The following is an 18,820-nucleotide window of genomic DNA, read 5'->3' on the forward strand; positions in this document are numbered from 1 at the left end:
TTTGATGACTGCTTGTAATAGACTTTAGTAATGCATTTGGGTGTGGAAGAAGGGGAAAAGAGAATTTTTGGTGGGGCCTGGGACGTCGTGGCGGCGTCCCGACGCTTTCCTATCAAGACAGTAACAGCCTCTGATCGCCTTCAGGCACAGGTAGGTCCATTTATGTGACAATTGTTGACCTAACATTTTTAACAAATCGTTTTCTGTTTTGTTTTGTTTGTTTTTAGATTAATTTTGTACCGCTAATTAATAAAATAAAAAGTAAAATATAAGAAAAAAAACAGTAGGGAGATCGCTTTTTGAATCTGCACATCACAAGCGTTAGCGTTATGCAACCTGTCATGCTTTTACACTAAAGGAAAATCGAAAATGCTTACACAACAATTTTTTGTTTCTAATTTTAAAGGCAACTGCTTTAAAAAAATCATTTTTGGTTGCGTGAATTGTGGTCTACAAAGAATTGTTTTTTTGAATGTTCCAAATGTCTTTGAATGACGCGCGTGAAATGTACACAAAAACCGAACAATTTCGAGAAAGATTCGAACATGTAAAATGATTCTAAATATAGTGTGCAGTGAGAGATTTTCTACTCATAAACACTCGCAACACAGTGATGACGCGCACGCACATACCTATTATACGCATGTAGCATACAGAAAAAAAAATAGTTTTGGCATAGTGCAATAAATAGTTTTATTAAGTAAATGACCAGATATAAGTCTATTCGAAATTGAGACAGACACACCACTTGCTGTTTTGAGCTGTTGTACTAACCAAAATTAGTAGTTAAAAACGAAAATAAAAGTCTTTGGTAAATTTTATAAACTAGTTCTTAAATTAGTATAAAAATTTGCACAAATATAAAGAGCATTAAAGATTCTTATCTATTAAAGCGTTTTTCACAATATCTTCAAATTTAGAAATATCACATATTTACTTGATTTATTCATATTTGGTGGAGGAGCCAGGCGCAGAAATTATCAATTTATTGTAAATGTTTTTTTAAATAAAAATTACTTATAATATTAATGACATACTAAATGGTTTCATCTATTAATATTTGCCAACATTTTAATCGTGTGGATTATTTCAAAAGTAATCGTAACAAGGACGAGAACAAAAATGACTTTTTTGGTCAAATAATAAAATGTAAATTTTCAAGAATTTTCATTGGAGATGGCCTTTATTACATCTCAAAACCACAGCTCTATCTAAAATTTAACTTCATAGAAAGAAAAAATTATTTTTGTCTCATGATTTTTATGTTAGAAGAAACTAAAACGCGGTAGAAAGATAATAATTTGTTTAGTATTAAGTCACTAAATCTTTTATGAGCCATATAAGAGCAAAAGCTCTAAGTTCATGTATAATAAGTACTAAAAACCACCAGCGAGAGATTTCTGCAAAGTATATAACACTTTTGTTACCCTTAAAGTAAAACCTACAGAAGCTTGTAAATATGATTTTAGGCCAAATTTTTAAAGAAACCAATTTCGAGGTTTTTCCAAAGCGTAACAATTGCATCTCAATTATAATTACTAAATATTAGGCTAACAAAGTTCCTTAAGGACCCTTGTATTGGCTGGCCCTCAAAATCCAACAAAAACCCAATAATTTTACAGATAAATCCTTAAGTATCAAGTTACGTTTTGGTGACGCTACAAAATTCGTGGTCGATTGTTAAATTTTATCAAATTCGGAATTTCGTGCATGGGCACCTTGATGTCGTTCGTCGAATGTGGGTCGAGAGCCTATTTATAAAACCGCCTTCGTTCGTGCTGCATGTACAGACACACACACACACACACACACACACACACAAACAGACACAACTTTAATTTTTCTTTCCAAGTTTTCGCGGTTGACTCCTCTTCGGCTCGCCGCTGCTGTTAACAACTTCAGCAAAATAACAGTTGATACGAGTCGAGCCGTTTTGCCCAGCGAGATGCTACTTGCTGTTGCTAATGCCTGTGGCATCGTCAGCAGGAATGTACCGTCAGTCTAAACTAGGAGCGAGCTATTTTCGGGCCAACTGGGATCATCAGCTGCTATTAAATAATGACGGCCTTTTTCAAACCCGTATAGGCACGATATAGAGATATAGACACAGTCATCGGTTTTTATTTCTGCAGTTGGTGATTAAGTAAATATAAAGTCGATTTTAGTTCCAATTTTTATTATTTTAGGGTCAGACGAATGTAGGTTTTATAGATGATGAAAGTAGTTTGAAGTTTAATTCCGACGAAACTAAATTTAATCATAAAAAATGTAAGGGAACAAATATGTAGATTGGTGGATTAGCTTTTCCTTCGAACACTATAAAAAAATCGCTAAATCTAAATATATCTCAATTGATGTCTGTTCTAAGCTTAATAGCAGTATAAAAATCCTCAAGTTCAATTTGTTTTTTAAACACAAAATATTCCAGTAGTTTTCTCCTTAGAATAAGAACCCAAAAATTTTTACTAAAAATTCGTTTGAATTAAAAATTGCACTCCAACTTCCTATGATAAACCAGTACAGAAGTATCAGTTACAAATATTTTGGGCATTGTGTAATAATTTTTTCGGTATAACTCTATTTAAGAAATTTTAGTAAAAATGTACGATTTGTATTAAAAGATATTAATAGTTAACGTATTTCATCAGCAAACTCTAAATTTATGTGGTATTAGATTTTACCCTCGGCTTCGCTCGCGTTAATGTCTTAAATACGTATCAAAGATCATCGAAAATATAATAATTTAGTAAATAGTCCTAACCAGGATCATCAGGACAAAACTTTTTAATTTTCTAGGTTTCTATACATTGCGTGGAATCACAGTAAATAATTATCGAGATGAAAAGAAATTTATTGATCTCTCACAAATAGTTTTTTTTTAAAGGTACCCTATGTCCTTTTCTGTACCCCTGACAGTGTGTGTACAAAATTTCATGATGATCGATTGAGTAGTTGAGGCGTGAAATCGTAACAAACAAACTCATTTTCCTCATTTATAATATTAGTTAGGATTTTCACTAATATGATAATGACAGAATGATTATTACCAATCTAATCATTACATTAGGTATAAACTAATTCCTTATAACTAATTCTTTAATGACGCTTAAAACTCCTGTGTTAATCACAAACGCATTTCTTTTGTTTATATTGATTTTGTACTCTATTTAATCGATAATCGTATAAAAACATTTCTTTCCATTCTAGTTTTGTATCCGTGAGCCAAAAGCCAAAAAAGAACCGCCACCATGGACGCGATCAAGAAGAAAATGCAAGCTATGAAGCTTGAAAAGGACAATGCACAGGACAAAGCTGATGCGATGGAAGGGCAGGCCAAGGATGCCAATGCCCGTGCCGAAAAGGTACTTACTTCATTATCCAATATTCAATAATAAGCCGTCTTATTTTTATAAACGCTTCATTACAAAAAGATTCATGAATTACTATGGTCCAAATATGCAAAAATTAACCAAAATCTATGTACCTAATTAAGAGTTCTAATTAGCGTTTTATATACGTAAAATAGGCGTTTATTATGCGAAGATTGTCAATTATTATTCAAGATTACATAAAAGAACTACAATTTGTATCATGTGGAAGTAAATGTCTCACACAAATATTATAGATTCCGATCTCAGCCTACAAACTATCATTTATCCTTCAGAACCCGATGTAACAATACTTAGGATAGTAAATTAAATGTAGTCAGAACAAGAACTACAGGTAATTTTCTTGTAGGTGAATGAGGAGGTTCGTGAACTCCAGAAGAAACTTCTGCAGGTTGAAAGCGACTTTGAGAGCAGCAAGAGGCAATTGGAGCAAGCCAACAAGGACTTGGAAGAAAAAGAAAAAGCTCTTACCAATGTAAGCAAAAAATTTTACCTGTTTTTTAAGAACAGAATTAATATATTGATTGAACCAGGCCGAAGCTGAAGTAGCCGCCCTCAACCGTAAAGTCCAAACCATTGAAGAAGATTTGGAAAGATCTGAAGAACGTCTTGCCACTGCCCAAACGAAACTTGCTGAAGCTTCCCAAGCTGCCGACGAAAGCTCACGGTAAAGTTTATTTCCTAACGTCCTGTATCACATAAGTGAAAAAGATTGTTGCATTTTTTGACAGTATGTGCAAAGTATTGGAGAACCGCGCCCTCCAAGACGAAGAACGTATGGATCAATTGACCCAACAATTGAAGGAAGCCCGCATGTTAGCTGAAGACGCCGACAACAAATCCGACGAAGTATCGCGTAAGCTGGCCTTCGTTGAAGACGAACTTGAAGTAGCTGAAGATCGTGTCAAAGGAGGAGATGCCAAAATCATGGAACTTGAAGAAGAATTAAAGGTCAGACTTAAAATAAAAAATACCAATGTCCAAATTATTTGATGTGGAGCTTATATTATAAGTATCATTCAGGTTTTAGATTTCGCAATATTAAAATTAATTTTAGAGTTCTAAAAAGTTAGAATCAAAATGCGTCCAGTGTTTAGAAAATATCATTGCATGACTTCAAATGTTAATGAACGTTAATTTTACGAATCTAATTTGATTTGACTATCAAAAAAATGTTGCCAACGGTGCCAGCCGTAAAATATTTAAAGTGTAGAAGAGAAACAAATTATTTTTAGGAAGTTGGGCAGCTATTTTTACAAATTACTCGAAAGCCTCTCCGTTATTTTGGCACGTACTTCAAAAATACACTATTATTTCCAGAAAACTATGTATCTTTCTAACACCACCTACGTGTTTTGAATAATCCGTTTTGTTTTCAAAAATACTATTAGTTTTTAAAAGTTCAGCTGTTGTTTGAATTATTAGACTGTCAGGATTACTCACCCACAATTTTAATTCAGTTTAAAAAAATTATAATTACTGATTAATCTAAATTTGTCTGTAAAACCTATTAGGTTGTCGGTAACTCCCTTAAATCTTTGGAAGTATCCGAAGAGAAAGCCAACCAAAGAGTAGAAGAATACAAAAACCACCTCAAATCGCTGACAGTTAAGCTAAAGGAAGCCGAAGCTCGTGCTGAATACGCTGAAAAGACAGTGAAGAAACTCCAAAAGGAAGTCGACCGACTAGAAGGTAAAACTCCTAAAAATATCCCTCCAACCCCTTCAACTCTTTTACAGATGAATCAGATGAGATATATTGATATGAAAAGGTTAAATAAGAACCTAAAATATTTGTTATTATATTTTCCATAGACAGCATCCACTGTATAGTCCTGATCCATTCAATATTCAAAAGATTGACGACAACTCCTACGGTGTATTTTCTCCGTTTCAGATTTTCTCGCTCGCGAAAGAAATAAGTACCAGGGGGTTGTAAATGAGATTGAAAAGACGTTTGTTGAAATGTCCTCGCTTACCGCAAACAAATAACCGACGCCAACTGCTTTTAATTTTCATTTGTATATCTTGCAACGTAGAGAATATTTATTTTACCTTTCTGTACGCTTATCATCCATAACAAATATGATGTAATTATTATTTACTAATGCTTTGGCTTTATGATCGGCCCTTGTATTTATTATATTACTAAACGAAATTGGAACATCGAAAAATATCATGTATTTATAATTACATGAAACTGTTTTATTTTCAAACAAAACTATTAAGTATTTAAAATGATTTCAAAAAAATATATTAAACATAAGTTCAGGTGTTTTTGGAAGAGAAAAAAGTTCAAAAACAATTGGGTATGTACAATAATTGCATTCGTTTTAAAATAATTCTTAATAACAATTTTTCGTTTTGAATCGAAAATGAAATTTCGAGGTTTCCGTATACGTCGTCTTTGTTCGTACAATATTAAAGCTAAAACAATAATTTATTACCTAATGTTAACGCATAACCTATAATTACGTATGATGTCCCGTGCGCGTGAACTTTTTTTGTCCTTTGTATTAAAAGCACTTTTTTAGGCGTTTTCTTTTACAGATTTTGTACTACGTGAAAAAAATAAATATAGAGGAGTAGTGAATGAAATTGACAAAACATTCGTGGAAATGGCTTCTCTCACGGAAAACAAATGAACTTCGATCATCCCCCTTCAGCTGCATTTACAATAATACTTAATTAATATTTTACTGTGTGGATCATGAATTAATAACCAAGCTTTTATTAACACTAACTTTCTCGTTTTTCCTTATTGGCTATTTGTTATCAATTTGCATTTTCTAACATTGTATAATTATAATAAACATTATTTAAAATCTCACCACCCTTTAGAGGCGAGGGTGTTTTTTCACATTTAAAAGTCTCATCTCATCGGATAAAAATAAAGTTGAATTTCTCTAACTCGAGATTATTAATTGCCTCTTACATTTAGACGTTCGAGCTAGGGAAATTTGTATTTATTATTCTATCATCTAGAGCAGTCTATTAATTTTTATTTCTGCTTATGCATTGACTTCCTTCAGCAAGGTGAGAATAAATAATGTGTGATAATGTGTCTGTTAGTATGTTGGAAAACTGTCTTCAAATATGTTTAACCCTGGTATCGTTTAGGTGATGTCTCACAGTACAAGTCCAAAATTGATAATTAATAATTGTTCTATTTTTCATAAAATTAAATTATTGTTATTTACAGCATGGTCAACGTAATCTAAAAATTTTCTTCTTCGTTAATTAATTTCGTTACATGTATTGACAGAAATATATTTTGTCAAATGATCCAACAACAGATTTCACTGATCGGAAAGTCAAAAGCTTCTTGCTAATAGAAAACTGAGGATTTTTCCGAAACTATAGACCACAATTTGGGCTTTAGCTCAAAGTTTATTTTGTTTGAATACTTTTGGAAATAAAGACAAGAGCATGTCTCTAAATGTATTCCAAATAAAATTTCAAAAAATATGCTCTTAATCGCCCTATGATTAATCAGTCCATATGTCTCAGAAAAAAAAGGTAGTTCAGTTATGACAGCTTATGATAATCAAACAAGTGGATCGATAGACTCGTGAATTATTTGATTTGATTAGGGTTCCATACTTTTCTAAAATACGGTACCCTAAATAAACACCTGTTGTTGTCATTTTACGAAATATCCTAATGAAATATTAAATAATATATAATTCTTTGTTTTATTATTTACCCATAGACGAACTTGGAATCAACAAGGACAGATACAAGTCCCTTGCCGACGAGATGGACTCCACATTTGCCGAATTGGCCGGATACTAACGATAAGAACCTCATATACAATAAGTCACTAAAAATGTGGTGCCTTACGAACCTGTGCACACGTGTCTTAAAAGCGAGTTGTTACTCTTTAATTCTGTATTTGTAACTATTAACCATCGTCGTATGCGATAAATAATTATCATTATTATTATTATTATTATTTACCTACAAATTGTTCCGTTTGACCGAATGAAGTGTAATAATAATTATATATTGTATATTTCATTGCGCTGTTGTATAGAATCTACTAAAGAAATATTATCAATAAATTATACACTATACAAATTGTACCTTATTTACCTTTTGCAATGGCTAAATGAATTGTTTAAACAAATTTAATTTGTTAAGCCAAAATCTCGTCGTAGAATTCGATGAATATTGTCTAAATTCAGGACCTGAACCTGGCTTTTAATATGGTCCTCGAGGCTCCAATTTTCTTTTGTTAAATGGAAACACCAACTTTTCTTCGTAAACAAATATGTTCAAGTAAAATTTTCAGAATCTTTTTAGGAGGACTTTTCACGAGATTACGACAATTAAATTCGTAAGTACCTAATTACCTGTAAGGTAATAATTGAAAAATAACCTAAATAAAAGTGGAAGAATTGGGTGGGTTCATTAATGCTTTGGTTGAGTGTCCCTTCATATGGCCCTGGGGCCCTCAACTTTCTTTCGCATCATCGGAACTTGAAGCTTTTTTGTAGATTTACATTCTACGGGAATTTTTTCCACTTTCTAGAAGCGGAAATACGTTTAAAAAATTAATACTCATTAACTCGTTTCGATACCAAGTTATAATCCCCAGTTAAGTTGTTAGTAACATTTTTAATATTTGTTAAATCAAAAAATACCACAGAAAGTTAAGAAATATTTTGTAGTACAAGTACAACAGAAAAACGTTTTTAAGATCTTGTACAATTTTCACATCTAGTAGCACTTGAATTTTAAACAAAGCATAGATGTCTTCCACAGAAAACTGAAAGCTATTGTGATAGGTCATTTACCTGCTTCTCGTAAATATATANATTTATAATTCCTGACGAAATTTTCATACAAACGCAAAAATTTACTCATAACTAAATTCTCTTTTTAATTTATAAACCCACACAATATAAAAAGTGTAATTTCTGATAACTCTTAAGTCTAAGTACCCACTACCCTTGACCTGTGAAAAGGTTACTTTTTGCCATTCACAATTCTTGAAAATTGTAAATACATATATGCTTGTTGTTCGTATATTATCCAACATAAATTTAATAAACAAATCAAACTAAATCAAATTTTGGGCATGGCCTACTGCGTTCTGTCAAAACAGCGCTCACGGATGACGTCATCTAAGAGAAGCACGCAGTCGCTACCCCTATTGATTCATCGCGGGCATCATTGAACACCCCAAGCCAGACATAACATTAAATCGCTTATAAAGAGGTGTTGAAACCGGCTGGGGGTTAAAACCCCATTTGAACGTAATTTTTGTGAATAAACAATTGACAGTAAAAACGAAAAAATGACTGACAACGGGCCACATATTGAAGCCATCAGTGGGGGTGAGTTTCGTATAACTACGCTTAAGAAAATACCAAAGGGTGGTCGCAATAATGTCGCTCAGTAATCGATGTTGTTTTATTTTTCTTATTTTTTTAAACATTTTTGCCTAATCTCTCAATTGTTTTTCTAACTAAAAACACGAAAGATTTGTGGAAGATCTTTAGAAGAAATTATTTATTTAATTATATTAGAACAACAGCTAAAATTCTTTACGCTTTATTACTTATAGACTTTTTACTGTTTTACTAAAGGTTTAATAGTTGATTAATTTAGTTGCATGCAATTATAGGTAGACAAAAATGAGTTGTGGCGGTGTCATTTTGGCGTTTTCAAAAATTTTGTAATTCAGATTTGTCCAGGTAAATTTCAGCAGTCAAAGCGTGACTCATGTTTCATTTTATGATCAATGAGATTCGTAACTACTCATACATGTATACACATACATATGTATATATGCAACCTGAAACTAAGAACAATTGCATATATATGTGTACGTCTTCAATCAAAAATATACTTTCAATTTTATTTTTATTAATTAATAACAATATTGCATAGATCTAATTTGCTACTACCTATAAACTAAAAAAATTAAAAACTTGTAGGTATTATGTGTCTTCATGTTTCACTGGTTTATTTTATTTGTGAGTACTTAGATATTGTAAACTTTTGGTAATTTTTTGATCAACGTTTTTGTTGTTTCGAATGTTTGGTCATTTTTTGTACCCATTTCTTGGAATTTCCTACCTCAAATTTGTTTAGAGTCCGCCATTTCAGTGAATGTTAAATTACCCAATTACTTATAACAAATTAACTATTATTAATCAGGCAGACACATCAGCCTTATATAAAAAATTGGTGTTGATTATTTTGCGTGAATTAATTATTTATGTATTTTATGGTCTGTCAATACACATTAAACTCCTTAATAAGTTATAATTATTAAAAGATGTTTTATGTTCCTTGTCTTTGTTTTGACCTATGTATCACCGTTAATAATAATTGGCATAATTCTAATACAAGCATATAAAACAACTAATAGTTACATAATTAGTAGATATACTTTTTTTTATTAGTGTACTTTAACCCTAATTCTTCAAGCGGTTTTGCGTCGTTTTCAAGATATGCTACAATGGCGACAAAGGAACTAAATTATTTATATAATCAGTTGCAACAAATTGTGTCTCATTATTTATTTTGTCAATTTTTCTTGTTAATTTTTTCCTAGCCATTTTAGTGTTTCATTCAGAATTTTTGCAATTCAAGTTTTTCAACTGAATAAAAAAAAAGAAAAAACAGCATTTTTACCTGTCATCACATTACATAATGGAAGATGTAATTTTGTAAAATTAACAACCAAAACATGCAAATCACAATTTTAATCAGAAAGTAAACCCATGTAGTCAAAGAAGTTAAAATCATCAATCAAACAGAATTATTTTCTCTTATCTTATGGTGGTGATGATCTACTTATTCAGATGAAAATTATCGTTCTCCATACTTGTCCATCTATCAAATTTTCTTGTGTTAATTATTATTTATAATGCTTTTCTTAAAAAGATTCTCGAAATTCCGCTTTCCGTTTGCTTACACTACTTTTTCACATTTCATAAAATTAGTATTAAAAACGTATACGGGACACCTTCTTAGGTATGAAGGGCTAGTTAGAGACTTATTAGAAGCAAAAACAGGAGTTAAGAGGAGTACAGGTAGACCTAGATTAAAATTAGAGTTCACAAATAGTTAAGGATGTGGGATGTTCTAGTTTTAGGGAAGATTAACTCAGAATAGGAAATAGTTGATATGCATGCCAAACAATTTTAAAACTGACGCCCCATTATGATGATAATGAAAATATATCTAATATAGCTTGACAATTATTAAATTGGCAAGCATAAAGGATTAAAAATATACTAATGTCATTTAGGACAATTAAATTATGGAAGTTGATATTAAGTATTTTTATACTGATGCTCATTTATCTTATGAAGATTGGAAAAACTTTGGCGATTGTTGTAGAACAAACAAAATATCTCAAACCCCAATGCCATAACACACGACACTTCCATTCAAACGTGAACCAATAATAGCAAGTGTGATGCTCATTTATCTTATGAAGATTTGAAAAACTTTGGCGGTTGTTGTAGAACAAACAAAATATCTCAAACCCCAACACTAAAATACGACACTTTATTTGTCCGAAGCACTTTTCGGCACTTTTCAGTCCCTGAAGGAGGTAATTATGTTACCGAAAAATGCTTCGGACAATTGAAGTGTCGTGTTTTGGCGTTGAGGTTTGAGCTATTTTATTTGTTCTACAATGAGTTACAATATTAAATTCGAAATATTTGTTTTCCTTTTGCAGTCCATTCAGCAACAGTTGTTGGATTATGTCTTGGCGCAGGGATATTCGTGCTCTGTTTGGCTGCAATATCATGCTTTTTTTATCGTCGTCATCGGCAATTGAATGCCAAGCGACACGGTCCTGATCAACCTCTAGCTTTCCACACCCACCGTAGGCCAACAGCAGTTAGAAGTCCTGCGGGAGGAACTACCACCCATTATCTCAAAAAGAGTCCCAGTCCCACAAACCCATCGAAAACACCACCAGGGGTACGTAAATTATTATCAAATCATTATCTGACAGAACCAATGGAAAAATATGCGACAGCTATCGACGAAATATTGAAAATCAAAAGGCATCTATCATTTGAAGTGTTTAGAAGAAGTGCCTAAAATATATGAGTTAATTAAATAAATTATCGGATCTTCGTAATTTAAGGACATGAGACGTGACAGAGAGAATTTGATTAACATTTGTGCATCATTCATCATTACCGGTAAAGCCAAGCGCCTCCACCAAAATTTAAAATTTCCCATTTTATTATAAATGGCGATTCTTTATGATGGTATTTTGCATACAATGTTTGAGAAACAAAATATACGCTATCGTCATTTATTCACTATTTCAAATAAACAATAATATCTAATTACCTCTAAAGCAAGTGAATAACAAAAGCGAAACGTCAACAACTACCTATAGGTACTCGCTAAAAAGATGTTTCACAACAGGTAACTTTGGGATGTTTATGAAGAACAGGAAAAACTCATTTAGTTAACGACGTGCTTCAACAGCATGAGATGAATCGATCGTTCTTTTTTTTTTTTGTTTATTGCTTACGACGGTGTCCACTTCATAAAACGAAAATATATACGAAGACTAACACCGAACATCATAAAAACAGCGAACCTTTTGTACCCCGTTAGTTACGACATATTTCTAAATAGGGAGTTTTAGAATATGAAAACACTTAGCCTGTTTCACAAAGTTTTGCTTTGATTGCGTTAATTTAATTGAGTTTCAAAATAAACTAACAACACTACAGAAAAACAATATAATTTAAATTCTAATCGATAAAAGTAAATAAAGTAATTACACGTAGTCAGGTTTTATTTTTTTAAACACTTTAAAGCGATATTAAATATGAATTTTTCAAATTGTGATTATCATTATAAACTAGTGGTAAAAAGTAGCAAACTAACAACCGACGTTTCGCATTTTGGTATAAAGCTTCATCCAGAGCTGCAATGCAATCAGTACAGTTTAATTTTTGCTTAATATAATTCTAAACTAAGTGTATTGAATTTTATTTATAACCCTATTTAAGAAGTCTTATGTCACAAAACAAGGCATCGGTTATTGGTTATTAAAGCGATTGATCTTGTCGTCCAAAAGTATTGATGAAAATCCAAAAATGCCAATTCGTTATCGTCTTCAAGGATTAAAATCATGTCCATCCACTTTCTGTTTTATGTTGTTTACGTGCTTACAAAATTCAACAAATTTGCCTTTAAACATACATACAGTTTAGACAAGTGAGTTAGTTTAATATGAAATATTATTCTGAAAATTCATTATTGAATTTTTTACCCACTACACGCTACCTCGAATTAATGAAGGAAAAATTGTAGCTTTTGTCGAACCCCCGCCGGGAATCGAACCCGGGACCTTTGGCTTTACGCACCAATGTTCTACCACTAAACTACGAGAGGTGACAACAGCAACCACGACCAGGACCGTAGTTTAGTGGTCAGAACATTGGTGCGTAAAACCATAGGTCCCGGGTTCGATTCCCGGCGGGGGTGTGACAACAGGAACAATTTTTCCCTCATTAATTTGAGGTAGCGTGTAGTGGGTAAATCAATTTTCAGAATAATATTTTCAAATTTGCCTTTGATATTCATAACAACAATCTCAATGTTTATTTATTGACATCCTCAACCGTCCTGTTTATATATTCAATGCAATCCCTTTCATGTTTTTATTAACCGAGACTGTTAATGAGATTCTACGCAAATGGTAATTAAACGGATCCACAACTTAAGGTTCGCAATAACGTAAACTTCGCTGTAGTTTATCGCTGTAATAACCCGAACAAGTGTCCTAATTTAATTAATTAAACGTGCTAGCTGTCAGGTCCGAGCAGTCCAAGTCCTACAGGAAGCGTGGCGCCCTCGGAAAGCAGCGGAAACAAATACGAGTCTTGCACTGAGAAGAACGAGACCTCGTCGCAAAAAGACGCATACAAATCAGAAAGCGAAACCCAAACACCGACTAAGGAAGAACAGGACATTAACGAGAAGAATTTACAGCAAAACCAGTCATATTTGGGTCAATTGGTATTTAAATTAAGGTAAGACCTTTTTAACAAAGTATACTTACAATGACAATCGTTTAAATATTCTATATATTTTGCGACATGGAAAAACCTTAAAGCGAATTTTTCATGGTCTCTTTTGCCAAAATTATTATCATATTAAGTATTGACTATTTAAAAGATATTTTATAAAAACCAATTTGATAAAAACCTAGTCCCAAGCACTATTTTGATAACATTTCAAGATCCCACAAAAAAAGTAGTGATACTAAAATGAGGATTGCCTTATGGGTTTTACATATGGGTCTTAAGGGGTAAACCTATCACATATATAAACATACAATTAAATCTACTTTGTGTCGGCTCGATGAGGCAAATCCGTTTGAAAATACTCTCAGTAAAATGAAACAACTAATAATTCGTTTGCCCAATTATGTCGTAGTTTCAATGAAATCTTTTACATTGTAACGAACCAACAACCTCCTGATATTGTTATTATAAAACAACTCAAACCAGACGTATCGGGTCGAACAACAGTAAAACGATTACAATTTAAAGTATTATTGACTACCAAAACAGCTCAATAACACAATCTTACTTAAAAGTAAACAAACTTTACAAATAGTGATATATGAGTATATTGTATGTTTTTTATTAATAATAAAGTTCATTTTTCCAAAAATTTTTAATGGGGTAGCAATAATTTTTCCCTGCGGAGGCCACATGCGGCATTTTTGATGATGCGCTAATGCGGTAAGGCATTATATACCCCTTCCTTGCCCTAGGGGGCAACCTCATAGGGCCCACAAAAGCTAGTGTTAAGGACCCTACCTTCACGCCCCTCAAAATTCTAGTCAGGTGTGTGCAACATTTTGTGATCGCTACCATAATTCAAAGCAATTTGGAATCTGGTAAAACCTTCTAACCTCTAACTAAAATGGTAAAATCGTTTGATTTCCAATCTGCTTTATTTGACCAACCAGCAAGTCTTTATTACAACTCTCGTCTAATTTATACGTATACTTCATTTACTTTCTCTAGCGATGTGTCCCTTCCAATGTTTTGAATGCGCGCTTTCAAAATCGTGGGTAGGGAGAAAAAAGCTCATTATACTCTCGACTCTTGTTCATTAAACAACCTTTTCATACAGTACCTGCCAAAAGTTTTGTTCAATCATGAATAGTAGTGCGAGTCGAAAACAAGCGTTAAAGTCTTTAATATGTCTTCAAATATAAATAAACATCTTTTTGACATTTTCAATAGTAAATGGTACCAATAACAGCACATTTGAGCAATGCAATTGTAGTGGATAAAATGGTCAACTTTTCCGTACAGTACTGTACGGATATACGTTCCTCACCGGTTAAGAGTTTGGCCGAGAGTTGTCTCCTTCCTTTTCTGGCCTAGTGCTGTTCTTTTCTACTTTGCGCCGGTCAAACTGAAGGTCACATCGCTACAGAAACTAAACGAAGTATACCTGTACTCTTTATTAGAACAATGAAAGCATAATATTTACTACAGAAATGTTTCTAATTCATTTCCTTCGTAGATATTATTTTATTATTAGCTACTTTTTTAACTTTTCTGCAGCTTTTTCTTAGTCGATTCTATCAATATTTGGTATATTACAGATACAAGCACGATAAGAATGCTCTTATAGTATCAGTAGTGAGATGCCGGGACCTTCCTGCAAAGGATCCCAGCGTCGGTTCAAGCGATCCCTACGTCAAGTTACAACTGCTTCCCGACAAACAGCACAAAGTCAAAACTAGGGTACTCAGAAAGACCCGCAATCCCGTTTATGATGAAGATTTCACCTTCTACGGCATCAATTACAACCAGCTGCCCAGTATCACACTCCATTTCGTTGTTCTCAGCTTCGACAGGTAATTTATCATTTTATACGTTGCGTGAATCAAAAGAGGACAAAGAATTACTGATTATCACAGAAAAAGAAATAACCGAACAAATAAAAAGGGCATAAAGCTTCCAATTCCATCAGGGAATTTTGTCATAAACATTTCCTTTCAATATTTGCAGATATTCTCGAGACGACATAATCGGTGAAGTGTTTTGTGCTTTGAACTCAATCGACATCAATCAGGCTGAAAATCAGCAAATCGCCTTGTGCAGAGAAATTCAACCTCGCAGTCTAAAGGTGCGTAATAACAAAACACCCGGGTGCGTTACTTTTATTTACCCCCTACCCACTACATAAATACCAATCTTGAAGCCTTGACACAAAATTAGCGTCATCAACATATTTGTGATTGTAGATTCGATCCCAAGGACGTGGCGAATTACTTGTGTCCTTGTGCTGGCAGCCTGCTGCTAATAGGTTAACTGTTGTCGTCCTGAAGGCTCGCAATCTCCCGAAAATGGACGTAACAGGTTTGGCTGATCCCTACGTCAAGATTTATCTCCTTTATAATGGTCAGCGCATCGCAAAGAAAAAGACTCACGTTAAGAAGAGAACACTGAGTCCTGTCTTTAACGAAAGTTTTGTTTTTGATATTCCGTCTGGCGGCGAAGAATTGACCAACGTTAGTTTAGAGTTCTTACTCCTTGACTGGGATAGGGTCACCAAAAATGAAGTAAGTACGAATCATAAACATAAAATCAACAATTTTATCGATTAAATCTACCTACGTCGACATTTTCGAATGATCCGGCTCGAAGGACCACTAAATTTTTTTGTCTTTCCAGGTTATAGGAAGGTTAGAATTGGGCGGACCCAAGTGCACTGGCAGTGCCCTTCACCATTGGAACGAGGTTTGTAATTCGCCAAGGAGGCAAATAGCCGATTGGCACAAATTACGCGAATAATACCAATAAATTCGTTAACTAATTATTATTACAGTTACATAAACAGTAACCCATTTAGCTATCGTTTAAAGAATTTTCTGTAGTCTGGCAATTGAAAATATCGATGTGCTGACATTAACGAAATACAAAATAACAACAAATACCTACACCAAAAACGTAGTCTTACTTACGTATAAAAATAATGGTTAGTTAAATAGCAATTAAATGTACGAGGTACTCTACCATCCCTAAGGCATCTTATTTTAAGTTGTGGACAGTGTCCAGAATTCGTGTACAACATTTAGCTTAATGTGATAGGACTGACAAATATTTACGTAATGTAAACATAAAGATATATGTAAATGTAACGCTTAGGTTACAATAGGTAAAATATAAATTAAACAATTTTCAGATTTTTTATCCTAAAACTGCAATTTGATTAAAAAAAAAGTCCAAAATCTTTGAGTGATATCCTTTTGGATTATAACGTTTTTATACATTTTTACTTACGCTTAACAAAAAAATAATTGAAAACATTTTTCCTTTGTTTTGTTTTGTTTTTAAATCAGCAATAACATTCTAGCGCTGATTTAAATTGCAAAATTTGAACCTCAAAGATAAATGTTATTGTTCTGTAAATACACAGGTATAAAGTAATGTAATTCATTATGATTTGGTTTTATAATTACCAAAAAGTCTATTGTTGATGTTTAATAGATAAAGTGCATAAAAAGTATGTAGATGCTAGAGCAAAGATGTAACACTAATTATTATATAGCAAAAAAAAATAGTAGACAAAAAGTCAACATCTATTTGTAGCATTTACTCGCGTAGCAATTGTGAATCCAGAATTAGTGTAACAATATAATATATTTGTTAATATCATAATTTGTTAGCGGTAGCACCCATCAGACAAAAGGTCAGTTCGTTGATTAATGTAAATAACATCTGACAGCTTTCCTTTTTGTTTTTATGAATGATTTATTAACTTCTGATTAACTCATTTAAGTCAGTAATTTAGTTGTTACAAAAATTAAAAACCGAATCGACAACAATTTGGGTAAATTTTCTGGACACACCCGATTGAGAATAGTTTTTACGGTGTCCATGTCATATGACGTTTAATTTTCGAAAATGACTAAAAGTAAAATTGTTAAAGGTTGTGGAGTTCTAACACTGTACCTACAAGTATTTCGTACATTGTTACCATTATTTTCAAGCTTTTTTTTTCTGTTTTTAACAATTACCTTTAGAAATGGCTACGGTTAAAACCGCCTTCTACTTTTCTACAACTTCTATTACGTTATAGATACAAAAATGTATGAAATAATAACAAAATTTTGTGGAAACGCAAAGGCATATTCAACCAAACCGGAAATACGTAATAAACACGTATTAAATTAGAGTTAGGCATAAGAAGACTGTACAAAAAGGCGAAATTTGGGACACAACAAAAAAGCGGGAAATTTTAAGCAGAAAATTAATGTATGCTTAAAATAATAAAGTAGACTGCTAAACAAATGCACCGTTGTTTCAGCTGCCCAAGCTTTCAAAGCTGCAATGGGCTCTAGCCACTTTTTTTTGCTGTCCCGAATTAAAAGTAGAATAGGAAGAAAGTGGTTGAATTTGTCTTTTAATTAAAATTTATCTACACGTTGCATTAAAATAAAATGCATAATAAGTAAATTTGCAACGAATACAGTGTGCTCGATCTAGAATGCTGTAATTTCGACTATTTTTTGTATCACAAAGCATTATGTGAAATATTTATTACAAAAGTGCGAAAATTATGTACTTTTAATTATTTCTAATTGGGCTCATTTTATAGAAATGAATTATTAATAACTAGCTTTTTCTTAGGTGTTCACTAAACAGTGGTATTGGTAAAATTAATTTCTTAATTAATTATATACTTTTTTACTTTTATAATTCTGAATTGCTTATTTATATATAATTAGAATAATTATTCCAATAGAATAATTTTATGATCTCATATTATAAAAAAAAAAACAGTAAGTTAATTGTTTTTGGAAAACAAACATTGAAGTAGGTATTCGGTATTTGGCTAAATGGAAAATAATTGCCAATGAGGCCAAAAACCGGATGATAATTGTTGGAGAATATTCGTTGCAAGGCTGATAAGAAAATAATATAATACTTATGTATGGTGTATCTGTATTAACCTATGTCCGTTTTTTAAAATGACCAAAGTAAAGTTTAAGATTTTTTTAAAAGTGCAACTTAGTTTGTATGTTTGTGATATAGATTAAGTAAATACAAACAGAAAAAAATAAATGTTTCGCTGAAATTAAGCTAATACAGTAAGTAGTACCTACCCATAAACAAAATTTTCAAGCACGCTTTTACTACACTATGATGTATTGTATATTTAGCGTTTCTTTAATGAATGATGTCATTAATTACAAAAATAATAATGTAACTTCAGTTTTCAATAAATGCATCATTTTATTTTTCTAATCTTTGATTTAGTCCCTCTTCGATTCAAGACACAGTAAGTACCTAAAGCTTTGTTTTTTTAATAAGTCTACAAATTTTCATCATCCGAAACTGTGTCTGGAAATAAAATACTGTAGCGAGCACGAGTGTGTTTGTATGCAATCGGGCACAC

At 32.5% G+C, this 18,820-nt stretch overlaps 2 protein-coding genes across 3 annotated transcripts; both read left to right on the forward strand.

The window, feature by feature from the left end:
- The first annotated feature begins 60 nt into the window (after positions 1–60).
- Positions 61–7,201, forward strand: LOC108735712 (tropomyosin-1). Of its 2 annotated transcripts, none has more exons than XM_025974681.1 (7): positions 61–150; positions 3,208–3,362; positions 3,739–3,864; positions 3,923–4,056; positions 4,121–4,340; positions 4,904–5,081; positions 7,101–7,201. In XM_025974681.1, exons 2-7 carry the CDS (start codon positions 3,249–3,251, stop codon positions 7,181–7,183), a joined length of 855 nt encoding a protein of 284 aa, XP_025830466.1. In that variant the 5' UTR covers positions 61–150; positions 3,208–3,248; the 3' UTR covers positions 7,184–7,201. The 2 variants fall into 2 exon arrangements, with proteins under 2 accessions (XP_025830466.1, XP_025830460.1); XM_025974675.1 differs by lacking the exon at positions 7,101–7,201 and adding an exon at positions 5,286–5,581.
- Positions 7,202–8,573: 1,372 nt separating this feature from the next.
- On the forward strand, positions 8,574–18,617 carry LOC108735634 (synaptotagmin-11). The gene is made up of 7 exons (XM_018467674.2): positions 8,574–8,730; positions 11,094–11,341; positions 13,199–13,422; positions 15,018–15,272; positions 15,427–15,544; positions 15,663–15,980; positions 16,093–18,617. The coding sequence occupies exons 1-7, from the start codon at positions 8,691–8,693 to the stop codon at positions 16,210–16,212; spliced, it is 1,323 nt and encodes a 440-aa protein (XP_018323176.1). The 5' UTR covers positions 8,574–8,690; the 3' UTR covers positions 16,213–18,617.
- Positions 18,618–18,820: the final 203 nt, after the last annotated feature.

This window comes from Agrilus planipennis, unplaced genomic scaffold (genome assembly GCF_000699045.2).
Source record: "Agrilus planipennis isolate EAB-ADULT unplaced genomic scaffold, Apla_2.0 scaffold86, whole genome shotgun sequence".
Classification (NCBI taxonomy): Eukaryota; Metazoa; Arthropoda; class Insecta; order Coleoptera; family Buprestidae; genus Agrilus; species Agrilus planipennis.